At 50.0% G+C, this 18,492-nt stretch overlaps 1 protein-coding gene across 4 annotated transcripts in view; it reads left to right on the top strand.

The window, feature by feature from the left end:
- Nucleotides 1-18,123, top strand: part of COX15 (cytochrome c oxidase assembly factor COX15) — a 31,491-nt gene extending 13,368 nt beyond the window's left edge. For all 4 annotated transcript variants that reach the window (XM_068098564.2, XM_068098570.2, XM_078769886.1 and 1 more), the window contains exons 7-9: nt 5,026-5,180; nt 16,570-16,683; nt 16,828-18,123. In XM_068098564.2, the coding sequence (XP_067954665.2) occupies nt 5,026-5,180; nt 16,570-16,683; nt 16,828-16,959 (401 nt within the window). In that variant the 3' untranslated portion in view covers nt 16,960-18,123. The remainder of the gene's footprint in view (nt 1-5,025; nt 5,181-16,569; nt 16,684-16,827) is intronic.
- Nucleotides 18,124-18,492: the final 369 nt, after the last annotated feature.

Genomic DNA, 18,492 nt, shown 5'->3' with positions numbered 1-18,492 from the left:
TGGAGAGACGTGGACGTGGAGATGGAGAGACGTGGACGTGGAGATGGAGAGACGTGGACGTGGAGATGGAGAGACTTGGACGTGGAGATGGAGAGATGTGGAGTTGGAGAGACGTGGAGTTGGAGAGACGTGGAGATGGAGAGACGTGGATGTGGAGATGGAGAGACGTGGACGTGGAGATGGAGAGACGTGGAGATGGAGAGACGTGGACGTTTAAATGGAGAGACGTGGAGGTGGAGATGGAGAGATGTGGATGTGGAGATGGAGATGGAGAGACGTGGAGATGGAGATGGAGAGACGTGGAGATGGAGATGGAGAGACGTGGACGTGGAGATGGAGATGGAGATGGAGAGACGTGGACGTGGAGATGGAGATACGTGGACGTGGAGATGGAGAGATGTGGACATGGAGATGGAGATGGAGAGACGTGGAGATGGAGATGGAGAGACGTGGAGATGGAGATGGAGAGACGTGGAGATGGAGATGGAGAGACGTGGACATGGAGATGGAGAGACGTGGACATGGAGATGGAGAGACGTGGAGATGGAGATGGAGAGACGTGGAGATGGAGATGGAGAGACGTGGAGATGGAGATGGAGAGACGTGGACATGGAGATGGAGAGACGTGGAGATGGAGAGACGTGGATATGGAGAGACGTGGATGTGGAGATGGAGAGACGTGGATGTGGAGATGGAGAGATGTGGAGATGGAGAGACGTGGACGTGGAGATGGAGAGACGTGGACATGGAGATGGAGAGACGTGGACGTGGAGATGGAGATGGAGAGACGTGGACGTGGAGATGGAGATGGAGAGACGTGGACGTGGACATGGAGATGGAGAGACGTGGACGTGGAGATGGAGATGGAGAGACGTGGACGTGGAGATGGAGATGGAGAGATGTGGATGTGGAGATGGAGATGGAGATGGAGAGACGTGGACGTGGAGATGGAGATGGAGAGACGTGGATGTGGACGTGGAGATGGAGATGGAGAGACGTGGACGTGGACGTGGATGTGGAGATGGAGATGGAGATGGAGAGACGTGGACGTGGAGATGGAGATGGAGAGACGTGGACGTGGAGATGGAGATGGAGAGACGTGGAGATGGAGATGGAGAGACGTGGACGTGGAGATGGAGATGGAGAGACGTGAACGTGGAGATGGAGATGGAGAGACGTGGACATGGAGATGGAGATACATGGATGTGGAGATGGAGATGGAGAGACGTGGACGTGGACGTGGAGATGGAGATGGAGATGGAGAGATGTGGACGTGGAGATGGAGATGGAGATGGAGATGGAGAGACGTGGACGTGGAGATGGAGATGGAGAGACATAGATGTGGAGATGGAGATGGAGAGACATGGACGTGGAGGTGGAGGTGGAGAGACGTGGATGTGGAGATGGAGATGGAGATGGAGAGACATGGATGTGGAGATTGAGATGGAGAGACGTGGATGTGGAGATGGAGAGATGTGGAGATGGAGATGGAGAGACGTGGACGTGGATGTGGATGTGGAGATGGAGATGGAGAGACGTGGACGTGGACGTGGAGATGGAGGTGGAGAGACGTGGAGATGGAGATGGAGAGACGTGGACATGGACGTGGAGATGGAGAGACGTGGACGTGGAGATGGAGATGGAGAGACGTGGACGTGGAGATGGAGATGGAGAGACGTGGAGATGGAGATGGAGAGACGTGGACGTGGACGTGGAGATGGAGAGACGTGGACGTGGACGTTGACGTGGACGTGGACGTGGAGATGGAGAGGTGTGGACGTGGAGATGGCGCAAATTCCCCTTGGGGATGAGGGGAAGTTAAATCGCTACAACCTCCATCATGTGACACTTAAGCCCTCTGTCAAATTTTGTTGTAATTCGGTAACAACTGAATGTATCGCGGTCAAAAAAAGGACAGTCAGACGGACAGATAGACACCAAATTGTGTCTTTTAGTATGATTCAATCGCATTTTGGCACCCCACTGCTCCATAGGAACCCTAATCCACATTTTTGGAACCATTGTTGGAGTTGTTTATTGCATGCATGACCTCATTTGTTATTATTTTGTTATTTCTTCCTGCCCTCATTGCCTTGTCCACTATACAATATTCTCTGTCTATCTGTCTGTCACTCTAACGATCTGCCCACCTAGGGCAGAGCTTGGCTGGCCTGACTCTACCCACAATTGTAATCTCAAAAAAAAAAAAGTTATACGTCCGCCATTTTGTTTGCGACTTGTCAGCTTCAGGCCTTTGGCTTCAGGCCTCTTGTGTGCATTTGAAGATTCAACAATGCTTCTTCCATCATGAAAGAAAGGTACGTTTTGAGGAAAGAAAAGCACGTTTTAATTACAACCCATGCAGAGTAAATGAGGTCATGCATGTTTTGTTCGGGAGCGATCAAGGCAGCAGTCTATTGCCTATACACAGCCCAAATAACAATTTTGTACAATCTAGAGGACTGCTGAGTTTATCTACATTTCAAAACTGAACAACACATCGTCCAGCAAGAAAGAAAGGTACGTTTTGATTGCAACCCATGCAGAGGAAAGAAAATCTTCTCCTTGCCTTCCCTTTATTAGGGGTGAGATCCAGCAGTACCAAGTTTCTGCCCTGCCTCGACTACAATATTCCTCCACTTTCGTATTTGTGGCGGAGTTAATTATAAACCACGTTTTGCTTACTCTCCAAGACACAAATAATAAACAGGTCATTCATATTTAAACACCATTCAGCCATTCCAGCTGTTGAAATTCAGAGTTCTATCTCGGCCTTGGCTTGGAGTTTCCGAGGTTCTTGGCAAGACTCTGTGTACACACATATGCATATCATTGAAGGTTTCATGAAAGCTATCATACACTAGTTTGTGCTGGCAGCAGGAGAACAATTTCCCTGCTGGTAAATGGCTGCAGATGCTTTTACACCGAACCTTGATAATGCACAATTAATTGTTTCATTTGTTATTTATTACTTGCAAAATCGAAGATTTTTCAAGTAAACTCAACATCAAGAGAAAGTTATCAAATCTTTAGAAGGACGCGCATTGAAATACTCCACGCAAAAGTGAAAAATATTTGAACACAGAGGTAAAGTTCAGCTATCTTTACTAAACACGTGTCAATAAACAAGAGGTTGCCTCAATCACAAAAAACAAAAAGCATGAACATCACAAGGAGTGGTGCAACAAAAGTCACAGCACTGCAACACAAAGGCACGCACCTGAATACAGTCAAAACAAAATGACACAGGAATGGACACAACACTCCGAACAGTCAAGGACAGAATGACAGCAGTCCTCAATATCGTGTGTGTCCTCCCTGGGCTGTGATGCAGGCTGTACACCTCGACGCATGCTCTGTACCAGGCGTCTGATGCGGTCCTGGGGGACCAACTCCTCCTGCAAGCCTTGAATGAGCATTTGCCGATTGATAGCCGTTGATCTCCTCGATGCAAGACGTCGACCAAGCTCATCCCATAAATGCTCAATGGGATTGAGGTCAGGGGAATAAGGCATCCAAGGCATCACTTCAACACCCTGTTCCTGGAGGAAGTTGGTGGTCAGGCGAGCAGCATGGGCCAGGCGTTGTCCTGCTGGAAAACTGCGATGTCAGGATGAGCCTGGAGAAATGGCAGCAGATGAGGTCTCAAAACTTCATTGACATAACGCTGACTAGTGAGATTGCCTTCGATGATGACCAGAGGTGTCCTGAAACGGGTGGAAATGCTGGGCCATACCATCACACTGGGTCCTCCCCAACGATTGATCTGGCGAATACAGCATGATGCATACCTTTCCCCACCTCTGTGCCATACCCGTTGACGTCCATCAGCAGCATGGAGGCAAAATCTGAACTTATTGTTGAACAAGACTGCACTCTACTGTTGCTGTGTCCAGCGGCGATGCTGCAGACACCATATTGGTCTGTTCCGCCGATGCACTGCGTTCAACACTGAACCCCTGCAAGGACGTCTAGGATGAAATCAATTTTCATCTGAAAAATCATCAATTTTCATCCAATTGACTTGAACATTTAACAGCATTTGCATAGTGCCTCACTGAATTGGGAAACCAACTATTTTTGAGGTCAAAAGGTCAAAGGTCAACTCTAGGTCAAACTTTGAAAATCATCAATTTTCATTGAAAAATCATCGCTTTTCATCCTATTGACTTGAGCTTTGATCAAGATCGTCAATTTTGATCTTGATGAAATGGACAATCTGCTGGATCAATTGCAACCTTTTTTTTTCTGGGTTGGGGGGTGCTGCTCTGGGGTGCTGAGGTGCTGCTCTTTTTTCTGGGGTGCTGCTCCGGGGGTTGGGGGGGGGGGTGGATTTTACAAGTATAGTGCTCTGCATAACTTCTTCTTGTTATTCTGTCTGTTTGTTTGTCAATCGCCTACAGGTCACATTTTAAAATCGATCTTCACAAAACTTCACCAGATGGTAGAGTTGGTCATAAGGAAGAAGCCTATTGATTTTGAGGTCATAGGTCATCTTGAGGTCAAATTTCTAAAATTCTCATTTTTCATCCGATTGACTTGAAAATTGAACAGTATTTGCATAGTGCGTCGCTAAATTGAGAAACCAACTATTTTTTAGGTCAAAATGTCAAAGGTCAACTCAAGGTCAAACTTCCAAAATCATCCATTTTCATCTGAAAAATCACTTTTCATCCTATTAACTTGAAAATTAAACAATTACATAGTGCATCATGAATTGGGAAACCAACTATTTGTGAGGTCAAAGGTCACAGGTCAACTCAAGGTCAAACGCCTAATATCATCCATTTTTTTATCTGAAAAATCATGATTTTTAATCCGATTGACCTGAGCTTTGATTAAGATAAGCAATTCATTGTAGTCTTAATGAAATGGACAAGTTGATGTATCCATGGCAACTTTTTATTTTGGGGTGGGGTGGATTTTGCAAGTATCATACTGAGCATGACGTTTTCTTGTTTTTATTTTGCTGAGATGCTCGTCTTAATGCTTTCCACCATCTCACCACCCCTCTTCCTGCCATAGGTGCGTTGGTTGCTGGGCTAGATGCCGGCTTGGTTTACAACTCATTCCCGCTGATGGGAGAAGGTTTGATGCCCAGCGATATTGCTGCTCTGTCTCCTCCTCTCCGGAATCTCATAGACAATCCGTCAACCACGCAGTTTCAGCACAGACTTCTCGTGAGTGTGTTTGTTGTAGTTAGTTAGCATATAAAGCTGTATTTGTCTGATGAAATGCGACAAAAATAGTCAGCATTTGTTTGCCTTCAATAAGGTCAGGTTTGATTTGATCATTTTATCGGGTCGAGTATCATTTGATTTTCTTTAATGTTCAAGACGTATTGAGGCTAAAATCAAGCGATGTTCGATGCATCTCACGTATGGTCAGCGTTTGGAGTTCATAAAACTGCAGGTTACAGTTTGCTGTCACGGAATCAGCATTTCATTTCTGTATCCAGTTGTACTGTACAAAATTGCTGCCTTTAAGATTGATCAAAAAGCTACCCTAATGGGCCCATACTGCTCTTGCTTTCAATCTCGCCTTTGGCTCTTGTGCCTTTGGCTCTTGTGCCTTTGGCTCTTGTGCCTTTGGCTTTCGTGGCCTGCAAGTTTATGGTTATAATTAGATTTGAACCTGCCATGAGTTCAGATGAGATTCAGATGGCAAATTTCCAGGATCACTCAGTTCAGGTGGTGATGATTGTATCATGTTGCCTGTTTCATTTCCTGAATTGCTTTTTGCAGTGTGTGTTGGGGTTGAGTCGAGGAAGGCTCCTTTCGAAAATGGGAGCGCTGCGATTTTCAATATGGCCGCCACGGCAGCCATCTTGAAATTGGTTTCCACCATGCATGGTTTCCACCATGTCGCAAAAGGCGACAAAAAGGGTTGGCGGCAGGAAGGGCATCCGGCAGTAAAACATTGCTTCAAAAAGGGGACCAAAAAAACAACAACAACCACGGTCCCCGAAAAAGGCCAACCCCCGCTTTGCGGGTAAAAATGGCCTCTAAAGGTGGTTCTTCATGCATGGGCTGAGGGGTTACGCCCGCTTTGCGGTGCTATTTATTTATTTCTTCAATATAGCCCTGATTTACACACATGTGAAGAGGAAAATTTCTGATTTTAGTTTACTTATAAGCATTTTAAGAGTTGTCAGCCCATCCCCCATGCAGCGGGAGATGTGGTTTGCAATCACTTCTGTCTCTCTGTCTGCCCAGGCCATAACGTTTTTACCATTTGAGCTTTTGTCATTAAATTTTCAACAAAGCTTTATGATGAGAATATGGAGAAGACAAATTAAAAAATTGGTCACAAGGTCAAAGGTCAACATCACATAAAATCATCAATTCTCACGATTCTCTGATTGACCTGAAATTTAAATTTACCATTTTTTATGTTGAAGGCTCAAGACATGGACTGTATAGCCCTCATCGAGGCCAAGCCTTAAATAAAAGATAAGGAAATACGTATGAAGAAAAGTGTATGATGTTTGTTTGCGAGAAAGAGAGGTTGAAGCTAGCCCGGTAACTGATAGTTTGAGTGAGACAGAAAGTAAGACCAGCAATCCTGACACGGTGTGTGCAAGACGGTTCCGGGCACCACTTTAACACTCCTAAGTCAGGACGGTAGTACCACCCTGGGCAATTGCTGTCTACAACCAACTACCTAGATTTGAGTTTTGTCATCAAATTTTCAACAAAGCTTAATCATGAGAATATGGAGAAGGCTAATTAATAATTTGGTCAAAAGGTCAAAGGTCAGCGTCATGAAAAATCATCAATTTTCATCCGATTAACCTGAAATTTTAAGAATTTGCATATTGGGTCACTGAGTTGGTTCACCAATCAAAAGCAACAAGCCGGTTTTTTTTTTTTTAGATCAAGAGGTCAAAGATCAAGGTTGCATAAAATCGTCAATTTTTGTCCAATTCACCTGAAATTTTAACAATTTGCATATTGGGTCACAGAATTCGTTCACCAATCAAAAGCTAGAAGCCGATTATTATATTTTTAGATCTAAAGCTGAAATGTCAAAGATCTAAAGCTCAAAAATCATCAACTTGAAATTTTGTATTAATTTTTTTAACTGTTTTCGTTATTTTGAGCATACAGAAGAAGAAGAAGTAGACGACTGAATACAAACGGATGCGGATGGGCTTTGCATTTCACATGCTTTTAGTTTTATACTTACAGTCACGTGAAAAAGTAAGTACACCCCATGTAAAGTTTTGACGTTTTCAACATATTTCAACATACAGCTATTTGATCTTCATTTCAACAATATTGATAGATAAAGGTGATATAATATAACAAATATCATGAAACATTTACATTTTGTAGTCCATTGTATAATTTAAATAAACATAAATGCAAATTTCGCATGTGGAAAAAGTAAGTACACCCCTACATTTATCACTACTTCAATGACCTAAAATTAGAATCAGGTGCACCAGCTCAGGTGCAAATGATTAGAACATCGTTAGAGAAGATCTTGGAGGAACCTGTCTTATTTAAACCTCAGACATTTAGTTTGGTTTGCTCTTTGTTGTTGAAGTGTGCGGCGTCACCATGCCTAGATCAAAAGAGCTCTCTGAGACCTTCAGAAAGAAGGTTATAGATGCCTACGAGTCTGGGAAGGGATTTAAAAAGATCTCCAAACAATTTGAAATCAATCATTCGACTGTCCGAAAGATCATCTACAAGTGGATAAGATTCCAAACAACTGCCAACTTATTCAGGCCAGGCCGCCCCAGCAAGTTCAGCCCAAGAGCAGACTGCAAGATGCTGAAAGAAGTCTCTAAGGACCCCAGAATGTCATCACATCGACCTACAGGTAGCTCTTGCCACTGTTGATGTCAAAGTGCACGAGTCTACCATTAGAAAGAGGCTACACAAATTTGATCTACATGGGAGGTGTGTCAGGAGGAAACCTTTGCTGTCCAGAAAGAACATCAGGGCAAGACTAAAGTTTGCCTATGAACATGCCTTTGCCTATGAACAACAGGCAAAGACCAGCACTTCTAGAACAATGTGCTCTGGACAGATGAGTCAAAGGTAGTTCTATTGGACTAAATCTACACCATCTCTCTGGCTCTGACCTCACCCTCTCCGATCACCTAGCCATCACTATGACCATCAACATTCCCACCCCAGCACCAAGGCAAAAACGCATAATCAACTTCCGTATGCTAAACTCTCTTTCACCTACCTCATTCTCATCTTCCCTCTCCGAAAAAATGTCCACCTCTCCCTTCGTTGATTTGCACAGCCCCTCTGACCTCACTGACTACTACAACCACACTCTCTCCTCCTGCCTCGACCAGCTTGCGCCTGTAAAAACCAAAACGGTTTCCTTCACCCATTCTGCTCCCTGGTTTACCCCTGAACTCCGCCTGATGAAAACCCGTGCCCACCAACTTGAAAGACTCCGTAATAAAACAGGTCTCACAATCCACTCCCAAGCCTACAAAGACCACCTGCATCACTACAAAGATGCCCTCTCCTACGCCCGCTCCACCTACTACTCTCAAATAATCCACTCTGGCTCCGGAAACCCAAAAGCACTCTTCTCCACAATAAACAAACTCCTCAGCCCCCTGGATACGACCACCCAGTCATTCACAGTCGGCAACTGCATTTCTTTCCTTTCATTCTTCCAAAGCAAGATGGACAACATCTACAGCAGCTTAACCACCACCGCACCTGCTCCCCCTCAAACCATCTGCCCCCCCTTATCCTGCCAACCCCTATCTCAGTTTTCCCCAGTCTCCCCTACTGACCTCTCTGAACTCCTCACAGGAATGAAAACTGCCACCTGCACTCTGGACCCCATCCCCTCCAGCTTTGTTCAGGCTTGCCTTCCTGCTCTCTCTCCACTTATCACTGCAACGATAAACTCCTCCCTGTCTACTGGCATCGTCCCACCATCCCTCAAAATCGCTGCTGTCACCCCCATTCTGAAAAAAGCTGGACTCAACCCTGACACCCCAAATAACTTCAGACCCATCTCCAACCTACCCTTTCTGTCAAAAGTTTTGGAACGCGCTGTAGCCACTCAACTCAAACATCCCCTCTCTGCCAATAACTTGTATGAAACATTCCAATCCAGATTCCGCCTCAACCACAGTACGGAAACTGCACTCCTCAAAATCACCAACGACCTTCTCCTCTCCTCTGATGCCGGTAACCTCAACATTCTCATCCTTCTCGACCTCAGCGCCGCCTTTGACACCATCAATCACATCATCCTCCTTACCCGACTTGAAACCACCTTTAACATCACTGGCACTGCCCTTTCTTGGATCAAATCATACCTCTCCGACAGGCACCAGTTCATCTCCATCAATAACTGCAAATCCCCCACTGCTCCCCTCCCCCAAGGTGTCCCCCAAGGTTAAGTTCTCGGTCCACTCCTCTTCATCCTGTACCTGTTCCCCCTTGGTCACTTAATCCGTCGTCATGGTCTCCAATTCCACTGCTTTGCCGATGACATCCAGCTTTTCATTTCCGCCAAGTCAATTTCCACCATCACCCAATCTATCCTGACAAACTGCATTACTGAAATAAAATCTTGGCTTCAAATCAACTTCCTCAAACTAAACTGTGATAAATCCGAAATAATCATTATTGCACCAAAAAACGCTCACCAAATCCACCCACAACTTCACCCTCAACATCGACGGTATCCCAGTATCCACCTCCCCTCACATCCGGAATCTTGGCATCATCTTTGACCAAACCCTCTCCTTCGACAAACGCACTAAACAAATCACCAAGACAGCCTTCTTTCATCTGAAAAACATCGCCCGTCTCCGTCCATCCCTCTCCTCCACAGCTGCAGAAACCCTCATCCACGCCTTCATCACTTCCCGTCTGGACTACTGCAACAGCCTCCTCTATGGTTCACCCTCAAATATCATCAATAAACTTCAACACATTCAGAACTCCGCTACCCGTCGACTCACCCACTCCCGGGCCCGGGACCACATCACTCCCGTCCTTCGCAAGCTCCACTGGCTCCCCATCTCCCAGAGAAACCAGTACAAAATCCTCCTCCTGACCTACAAAGCCCTCCATAACCTGGCCCCATCCTACCTGACTGACCTCCTCCCCAGACACACTCCCACCCGCACCCTCCGCTCTGCTGTTGCCAACCTCCTGCCCCCCCCCCCCCCCACCCCCATCGGGACCAAACTCAGATCCTGGGGGGACAGGGCCTTCTCCATCGCTGCTCCCACACTCTGGAACTCACTACCTCAAACCATCAGAGACTCCTCACTCACCACATTCAAATCATCACTCAAGACCTACCTGTTCAACACCGCATTCAACCCCTGACCGTCTCTTCTCCTTCTCCTTCCTTTCTGTTTGGTTATTTAATTCTGTATTTTTGTCTTTTTTGTCTTTGTTTTACATACTATGTCAAAGCGTCCTTGGGTTTCTTGAAAAGCGCGACACAAAATAAATGTATTATTATTATTATTATTATTATTATTTGGCCACAGTACCAGAAGACATGTTTGGTGAAAACCAAAGACAGCATTTGACCACAAGAACCTGATACCAACTGTAAAACATGGTGGTGGAAATATTATGGTTTGGGGCAGCTTTGCTGCATCAGGGCCTGCTCAGCTCACCATCATAGAATCCACTATGAATTCTTCATTATACCAGAGGGTGCTTGAGGATAATGTGAGGCAATCTGTCGGAAAGTTGGAGCTTAACCGAAGGTGGACCTTGCAACATGACAATGACCCAAACATACCAGTAAATCCACCAAGGAATGGCTGAAAAGAAAGAAATTGAGGGTTCTGGAATGGCCAAGTCAAAGCCTGGATCTAAATCCCATCGAGATGTTGTGGGAGGATTTGAAATGAGCTGTGCATGCAAGAAACCCCTCAAACATCGCACAGCTGAAAGAATTCTGCATGGAGGAGTGGGCAAAAATTTCTCCCAGTCGATGTCAGAGACTGGTAGACAGTTATAAGAAACGCCTACTTGAGGTTGTTTCTGCCAAAGGGGGCAATACTGTAGCAGCTACCGCTGGGTTTTCACAATCGCCTTGCACCTATCAAGGACGCGGAGCGATCACCATGCCGGGCTCGTCCAGGACGCCCGGGCAGGCACGCGCTCAACTTGCCAGGCCTCGGTCGGGACGCCAGGGCATGCCCGGGCAGGCTCGCCCTCAACTTGCCAGGCCGCAGCCAGGACGCTCGGCCACGCCCCCTCTCGCCTTTCCTGGGCAAACGCTCCGGGATAATGTGTGTATATATATTGCTGCCCGATAAACGGGCTTTTCAGAGTACCTGAGTGTTTTGTTTGAATAAAGCAACTCGGACGAATTCCAGCTTTTTGTCGCGTCCATTCTTCCGATCGACGTGGGAGCCCGAGCTCCTTCATTGGTGACCTACCGACATGGACACGGCAGTGGCCCTTAAACTGCCTACCTTCTGGGAGGCTCACGCGGCGGTTTGGTTCGCACAGGCCCCCTCTCGCCTTTCCTGGGCAAACGCTCCGGGATAATGTGTGTATATATATTGCTGCCCGATAAACGGGCTTTTCAGAGTACCTGAGTGTTTTGTTTGAATAAAGCAACTCGGACGAATTCCAGCTTTTTGTCGCGTCCATTCTTCCGATCGACGTGGGAGCCCGAGCTCCTTCATTGGTGACCTACCGACATGGACACGGCAGTGGCCCTTAAACTGCCTACCTTCTGGGAGGCTCACGCGGCGGTTTGGTTCGCACAGGCGGACTCCCTGTTCGCCCTGCGAGGCATCACGGCCGACGACACCCGCTTCCACCATGTGGTAGCAGCGCTCGGTTCAGCCACCGCGGCCCGCGCCCTGAGCCTCCTCGAGAGCCCGCCAGCCGCTGACAAATACGGCGCGATTAAAAAGCTCCTCCTCGACGCTTTCGCCCTCCCATCGGCGGAACGCGCACGGCGCCTGCTCGACCTGCCCGAGCTCGGCGACACGCGCCCTTCCGAGCGAATGGACTACATGCTTTCGCTGCTCGGCGAGCATTCTCCGGCATTCCTGTTCCGGGAGCTGTTCCTCCGTCAGCTGCCTAGCCCGGTATGCCTCGCCCTGGCAAGCACGACGATCACGGATCCCCGTGCCCTTGCCAGGGAAGCCGACAAGATCTCCGCCGCAGGCCAGCGCATCGCAGCAGCGACCTGGGGCCCACCGCCATCCGACGCAACACCCATGGCGCCCGAGCACCCGGCACGGTCGACGACCAAACTGCCGACGCAATTGGCGGCCGCTACACCGAGCCGACCACCTCCAGCACGACGACCGGGGCCTCCACCTGACCAAGCGTGGTGTTACTATCATGCCAGGTTCGGACAGAAGGCCCGGACATGCCGACCCCCGTGCACCTTCGGCAGGCCGGGAAACGGCCGGGCCGGCGTTCATTACCAGCCATGAGCGCCGGCCACACGGGCAACTTACTGTTCATCACGGATAAAGCGTCCGGACGGCGCTTCCTGTGCGACACCGGCGCCCAACTGAGCGTCATACCTGCCTCTGACCAGGACAGGCAGTCCGCGGTTTGCGGCCCCTCCTTGGTTGCGGCCAACGGATCGGCCATCCGCACCTTCGGCCCGCGCAACGTCACCCTCTGCTTCGGCGGCCAACGCTTTGCTTGGACTTTTGTAACCACAAACGTGCCCATGGCTCTGCTAGGCGCCGACTTCCTCTGCGCACACGGACTGCTGGTGGATGTCCAACGGCGTCGTTTAATCAACGCCGAAACCTTCAGCTCCCTGGTATGCACATTGAGCAGCTCCGCGCCGACCGAGCTGGCATGCGCCGTCCTGGCGGCGAACGAGTTTGCTCGCCTGCTCACGGAGTTCCCGGCCCTCACGCGGCCGACGTTTTCGGCCGTCGCAGTACGACATGGGATCGAGCACCACATACCAACCACGGGCCCGCCGGTCTACGCCAGAGCCCGCCGCCTCGACCCAGCCAAGCTCGCCGTGGCCAAAGCCGAGTTCGACGCTTTAGAACACCTCGGCATCGTGCGGCGCTCCGATAGCGCATGGGCTTCGCCACTACACATCGTCCCAAAGCCAGGGGGCGGCTGGCGCCCATGTGGCGACTACCGCCGCCTTAACGACGCTACCACCCCCGACAGGTATCCGATCCCGCACATCCAAGACTTCTCCGCCCGTCTGGCGGGACGGGTCATTTTTTCGAAAATTGATCTCATACGGGGATATCACCAGGTACCTGTCAGGGCGGCCGACGTCCCTAAAAGGGCAGTCATCACGCCGTTCGGCTTATTCGAATTCTTACGAATGCCGTTTGGTCTCAAGAACGCGGCTCAGGCGTTCCAGCGCTTGATGGACGGCGTGCTGCGTGACCTGCCGTTCCTTTTCGTTTACCTGGACGACATCCTCGTCGCCAGCACGTCCCGGGCCGAGCACCTCCTCCACCTCCGAACACTGTTCGGGCGCCTCAGCGAGCACGGCCTCATCGTCAACCCGGCCAAATGCCACTTCGGCACGACGGCCGTTGATTTTTTGGGCCACCACATCACCAAGAACGGGGCCGTGCCGCTGCCAACCAAGGTCGAGGCCATCACCACGTTCCCGCGTCCCCGCACCATAAAGGCCCTGCAGGAATTCCTGGGAATGGTGAATTTTTATCACCGCTTCGTGCCCCGCGCTGCTCAACTCATGCGGCCCCTCTACGAAGCCCTCCGGGGCAAGCCGGCCAAGCACGACATCGCCTGGTCCGCAGCAATGGACGCGGCCTTCCAAAGCTCAAAGCGGGCCCTCGCCGACGCAACACTGCTCGCTCACCCAGTGCTCAACGCTCCCATCGCCCTCACCACGGATGCCTCCGACTACGCGGTGGGCGCCGTACATGAGCAATGGGTGAACGGGGTTTGGCAGCCACTCGCTTTTTTCAGCCGGCAGCTCCGGCCGAACGAGCTCAAATACAGCACGTTTGACCGTGAGCTCCTCGGTCTACACCTGGCCGCCGCCATTTCCGCCACCTCCTGGAGGGCCGACCTTTCACGGCGTTCATCGACCACAAGCCGTTGGTTTACGCAATGGCCAAGGTCACGGAGCCGTGGTCGGCCTGCCAACAGCACCACCTCTCCGCCGTGTCGGAGTTTACCACGGACATCCGGCACGTCGCCGGCAAAAACAACGCCGTGGCCGACTGTCTTTCCCGGGCCAGCGTGAACGCGGTCCACCTGGGCGTGGACTTCGCGCTTATGGCGGCGGACCAAACCACCGACACCACGGTGCAAGCCCTCCGGGCGGCGGACACGGACCTCCGCCTGGCCGACATCCCCTTCGCAGACACTGTCCTGCTCTGCGACGTCTCCCAAGGCCAGCCCCGCCCCATCGTGCCCATCACCTGGCAACGCCGCATCTTCGCCTCCCTCCACGGCTTTTCCCACCCGGGCCGGAAAGCTTCCCAGAAGCTGGTGTCGGCGCGATTCGTCTGGCACGGCCTTCGTCGGGACGTCTGCGAGTGGACCAGCACCTGCACAGCCTGCCAACAGGCCAAGGTCCACCGACACACCCAGGCCCCGCTGGCACCTTTCACCGTGCCCGAACGACGTTTCGACCACGTCAACGTTGATCTGGTGGGCTCCCTCCCCCCGTCACGGGGGTTCACACACCTGCTCACCATGGTGGACAGGACCACCAGGTGGCCGGAGGCCGTTCCCCTCGTCTCCACCACCACCGCCGACGTGGCGCAGGCTTTCATCGCCACCTGGGTCGCCCGCTTCGGTGCACCGGCGGACATCTCGTCAGACCGCGGACCACAGTTCACCTCCGAGCTGTGGGGCGCGGTCGCCCGCAACCTGGGGGTCAAGCTCCACCGTACTACGGCCTACCACCCCCAAGCAAACGGGTTGTGCGAGCGATTCCACCGCTCCTTGAAGGCCGCGCTCATGGCCGGCCTTCAAGACGGCGGTTGGGCCGACCGGCTGCCGTGGGTCCTTTTGGGCCTCCGCACGGCCCCCAAGGAGGACCTCCAGGCATCCACCGCCGAGCTTGTCTACGGCCAGGCGCTACGCGTCCCGGGCGAATTCGTGCCCGACGCTACCAGTCCCTGGTCCGCAGCTCACCAGCGCTCGGACCTCCAGGAGGCCGCCCGACGGTTTGCCCCCGTGCCAACATCCCACCACGGTGACCCCAGTCCTACGTCCCCCCAGCACTTCGCACAGCGGAGTATGTTTTTGTGCGTCACGACGCACATCGGGGGCCACTCCGGCCGCCGTACGACGGGCCCTTCCGGGTCCTGCGACGGGACGACAAGTCGTTCGTCATCGACATCGGCGGCAGGTCGGACCGGATTGCGGTGGACCGCCTCAAGCCGGCGCACGTGGACGTCGACCAACCACCACGGGTGGCCCTTCCGCCACGGCGAGGCCGCCTCCCGTCCACGGTGCCCCCCACTCGACCGCCCACCACCACACCGGACCCCCCCCCCCCCACGACCCGCCAGGGTTCGCTTCGGCCGGGTCATCAGGGCCCCCCTCAAATTGACCCTGCCGGTGCAAGTCGATTCTGGGGGGACGTGTGTAGCGGCTACCGCTGGGTTTTCACAATCGCCTTGCACCTATCAAGGACGCGGAGCGATCACCATGCCGGGCTCGTCCAGGACGCCCGGGCAGGCCCGCGCTCAACTTGCCAGGCCGCAGCCAGGACGCTCGGCCACGCCCCTTCTCGCCTTTCCTGGGCAAACGCTCCGGGATAATGTGTGCATATATATTGCTGCCCGATAAACGGGCTTTTCAGAGTACCTGAGTGTTTTGTTTGAATAAAGCAACTCGGACGAATTCCAGCTTTTTGTCGCGTCCATTCTTCCGATCGACGTGGGAGCCCGAGCTCCTTCAATACCACCTATTAGAGCCAAGGGTGTACTTACTTTTTCCACATGTGAAATTTGCATTTATGTTTATTTAAATTATACAATGGACTAAAAAATGTAAATGTTTCATGATATTTGTTCTATTATATCACCTTTATCTATCAATATTGTTGAAATGAAGATCAAATAGCTGTATGTTGAAATATGTTGAAAAAGTCAAAACTTTACATGGGGTGTACTTACTTTTTCACGTGACTGTATGCTCATCTAATATTCCCTGTCCCTTTTGGGTGGTAATTTGCAGTACTAGCCAGTGGAGCGCTTTGTCTCGTTCTCCTTTTAAAAATATGTTTTTCATTCAACCACTGCATTCTCGTCTGTTCAGTAAAGTTTAATTGCTCACAATTTAATAGATGATGTCAGTTTTCTCACAAGGATCTTCAACACAGGAGGCGGCCATTATGCCCATCAAGCCGGCAAAATGGTTGCCAACCTATGTTTGTTTCTTCGTGCTCTATCCTTTTTAAATGCTGAGCGTCAAGCAAGGAAGCAGCACGTACCATTTTAATGTCTTTGGTATGAATCAGCCGGGATCGGGTTCAAAACGCCGACATTTAAGACACTGAGCGGATGCTCCTACGATTATCCCAGCGAGTTCTTGTTTAACCTTCTCATTCCCATTTGACTGTTGTCATATGTGTCTGAAACCGATTTTATTGTCTCTTTTTCAGGGAGTAACAACAGTCGGTGTCACTTCGGCTTTGTTTCTCTGGTCACGCCGCCTCCCTCTACCTCCTCGCCCTCGTGCTGCCATCACCTGCCTGGCCCTTATGGCTTGGGCACAGGTCAGATTGAGTATAGTGAAGTCAAAAGAAGTGGGTTGAAGTTGTTATGAATGTAAATACAGTATCGTTATGATTGTAAAGAGAAGTTTGTTATGGGATAGACCCGATTGCATTTTATCAATGTCTTCCACCTCCTCCACGTAGGCAAGCCTTGGAGTTGCAACCCTTCTGCTCTACGTTCCGACTGCACTGGCCGCTTCTCACCAGTCTGGTTCTGTTGCTCTTCTCTCTTTCGCTATTTGGTTGCTCACAGAGCTCCGCCATGTTCCCAAATAGCCTCTGTGTATGCTTGGATATCCCAAAGAAGTACCTTTCTGGGATTCGGTTGTGGCCGTGGATTTTTTGTCTAATTGCCAGAGGTTTTCCTCAAAGGGACACGATGTCTCTACAAACTGCACCTTTTGATTGATCTTGTGCAAGGCTTTTGCACGGCATGTTTTTAAAGGCGCGGAGGAAGTTGTGGAGCGAGTGGAGTCACTTCCAGCCAGGTTGGAGTGCAAACCAACTGCATTGATTGTACATATCAGTTATGGATACACATGTCTGTAGTTGCATGAAATGTTTATCCAGATCCATCGAGTTTTCAAGTACAGCCTCCTCATACCGCTTCCAGATTCGCGAGTCTAAAGTAAACTGAACACGACTCCCCTCCAAATTGATTGAAACCACCTCAGGAGGTCCTTACATTTTATCACCTTAATCATGGCAGGATTCCTCACACTAATTCAAAACCATTTTCCTCTCATTCCACGCTCCTCGGTGCAACAGCGCCATATGGCGTCCTTGCTTTGCGGGAATCCAAGCTGGATATTGGAATCAAGTGGGCAGCAGCATGTTGAAATAATTGCAGAGGTGTGTGTGTGTGTGTGTGTGTGTTTCTAAATGCACACTCCTGTCTTTTCTGCCCTCATAAGCAATCCCACAGGTTGATTGTTTTGCATTTGGTTGCAAGGAGTTATTGAAAATACATAATTAGTTTTCCCATTCCTTTGCTTCTGCCTCATGAACATACAACCAACCCCCATAATTCCTGTAGTCACCACTCGCCATCATGGTTGATTAGGAAATTAATGTAGTTGAGTTGTGTACGTGTAGGGAGGTTTTTTTTTTCTTTTGCATTTCAGCTTGCAGATGGCGGTAGTGTTGTGAACCCCATCGTGGCTTATCCTCCTCTTCCGCCCCTCCTCACACCTCCGAGGATTAAAGCATTCAGTGCTGTGAGAGATCTCCTGCTTGAGGTTGGATATGTGAACTTTATATTGTTATTCTTATTTGGAAGACGAAAAGCAATTGTAGTTACAAATCAAATTATTCTTAATCCTTTTCACCAAAACCACTTTTTTTTTTTTTTTTTGCAAAGCAGGAAGCGGTATCGGTTTTCTGTAGCGTTTTTGCTCCTTTGAAGGCTACCAACATGCAATAAAGCATTTTTTCATTGTACTCGTATATAATCCTACATCAGACCTTTATGTTAATCCCCATCACCATTGGATGATCAAATCTGTGATTTAAGGGGATGTCTCAGGGAGCTGGCAGGATGTCCTCGAAGTACGCACACTCGCCTCTGAACCATCTAACCTGAGTTTGAATTTGGGTCCAGCTGCAATCTGTCATCCTGGTGTCCCACAGATAGGGCGAAGCATCGATGTGTGTGCCCTTTATCGATGGACGTTGAAATGGGCATCTCATCTGCCGGCATTAGTTTGTGGACGTCAAAAGATCCCACTGTGTCCTTCGTGAAGATTAGGCGAGGTATCGCCGGTACCATGAACAAATTACAAATTCCTGCCCTAACCTACAGAGAGTGTT

This window comes from Myxine glutinosa, chromosome 1 (genome assembly GCF_964187855.1).
Source record: "Myxine glutinosa chromosome 1, kmMyxGlut1.1, whole genome shotgun sequence".
NCBI classification, from domain to species: Eukaryota; Metazoa; Chordata; class Myxini; order Myxiniformes; family Myxinidae; genus Myxine; species Myxine glutinosa.
Note: the sequence above shows the minus strand (reverse complement) of the source record. Positions and strands in the feature narration are given on the sequence as shown.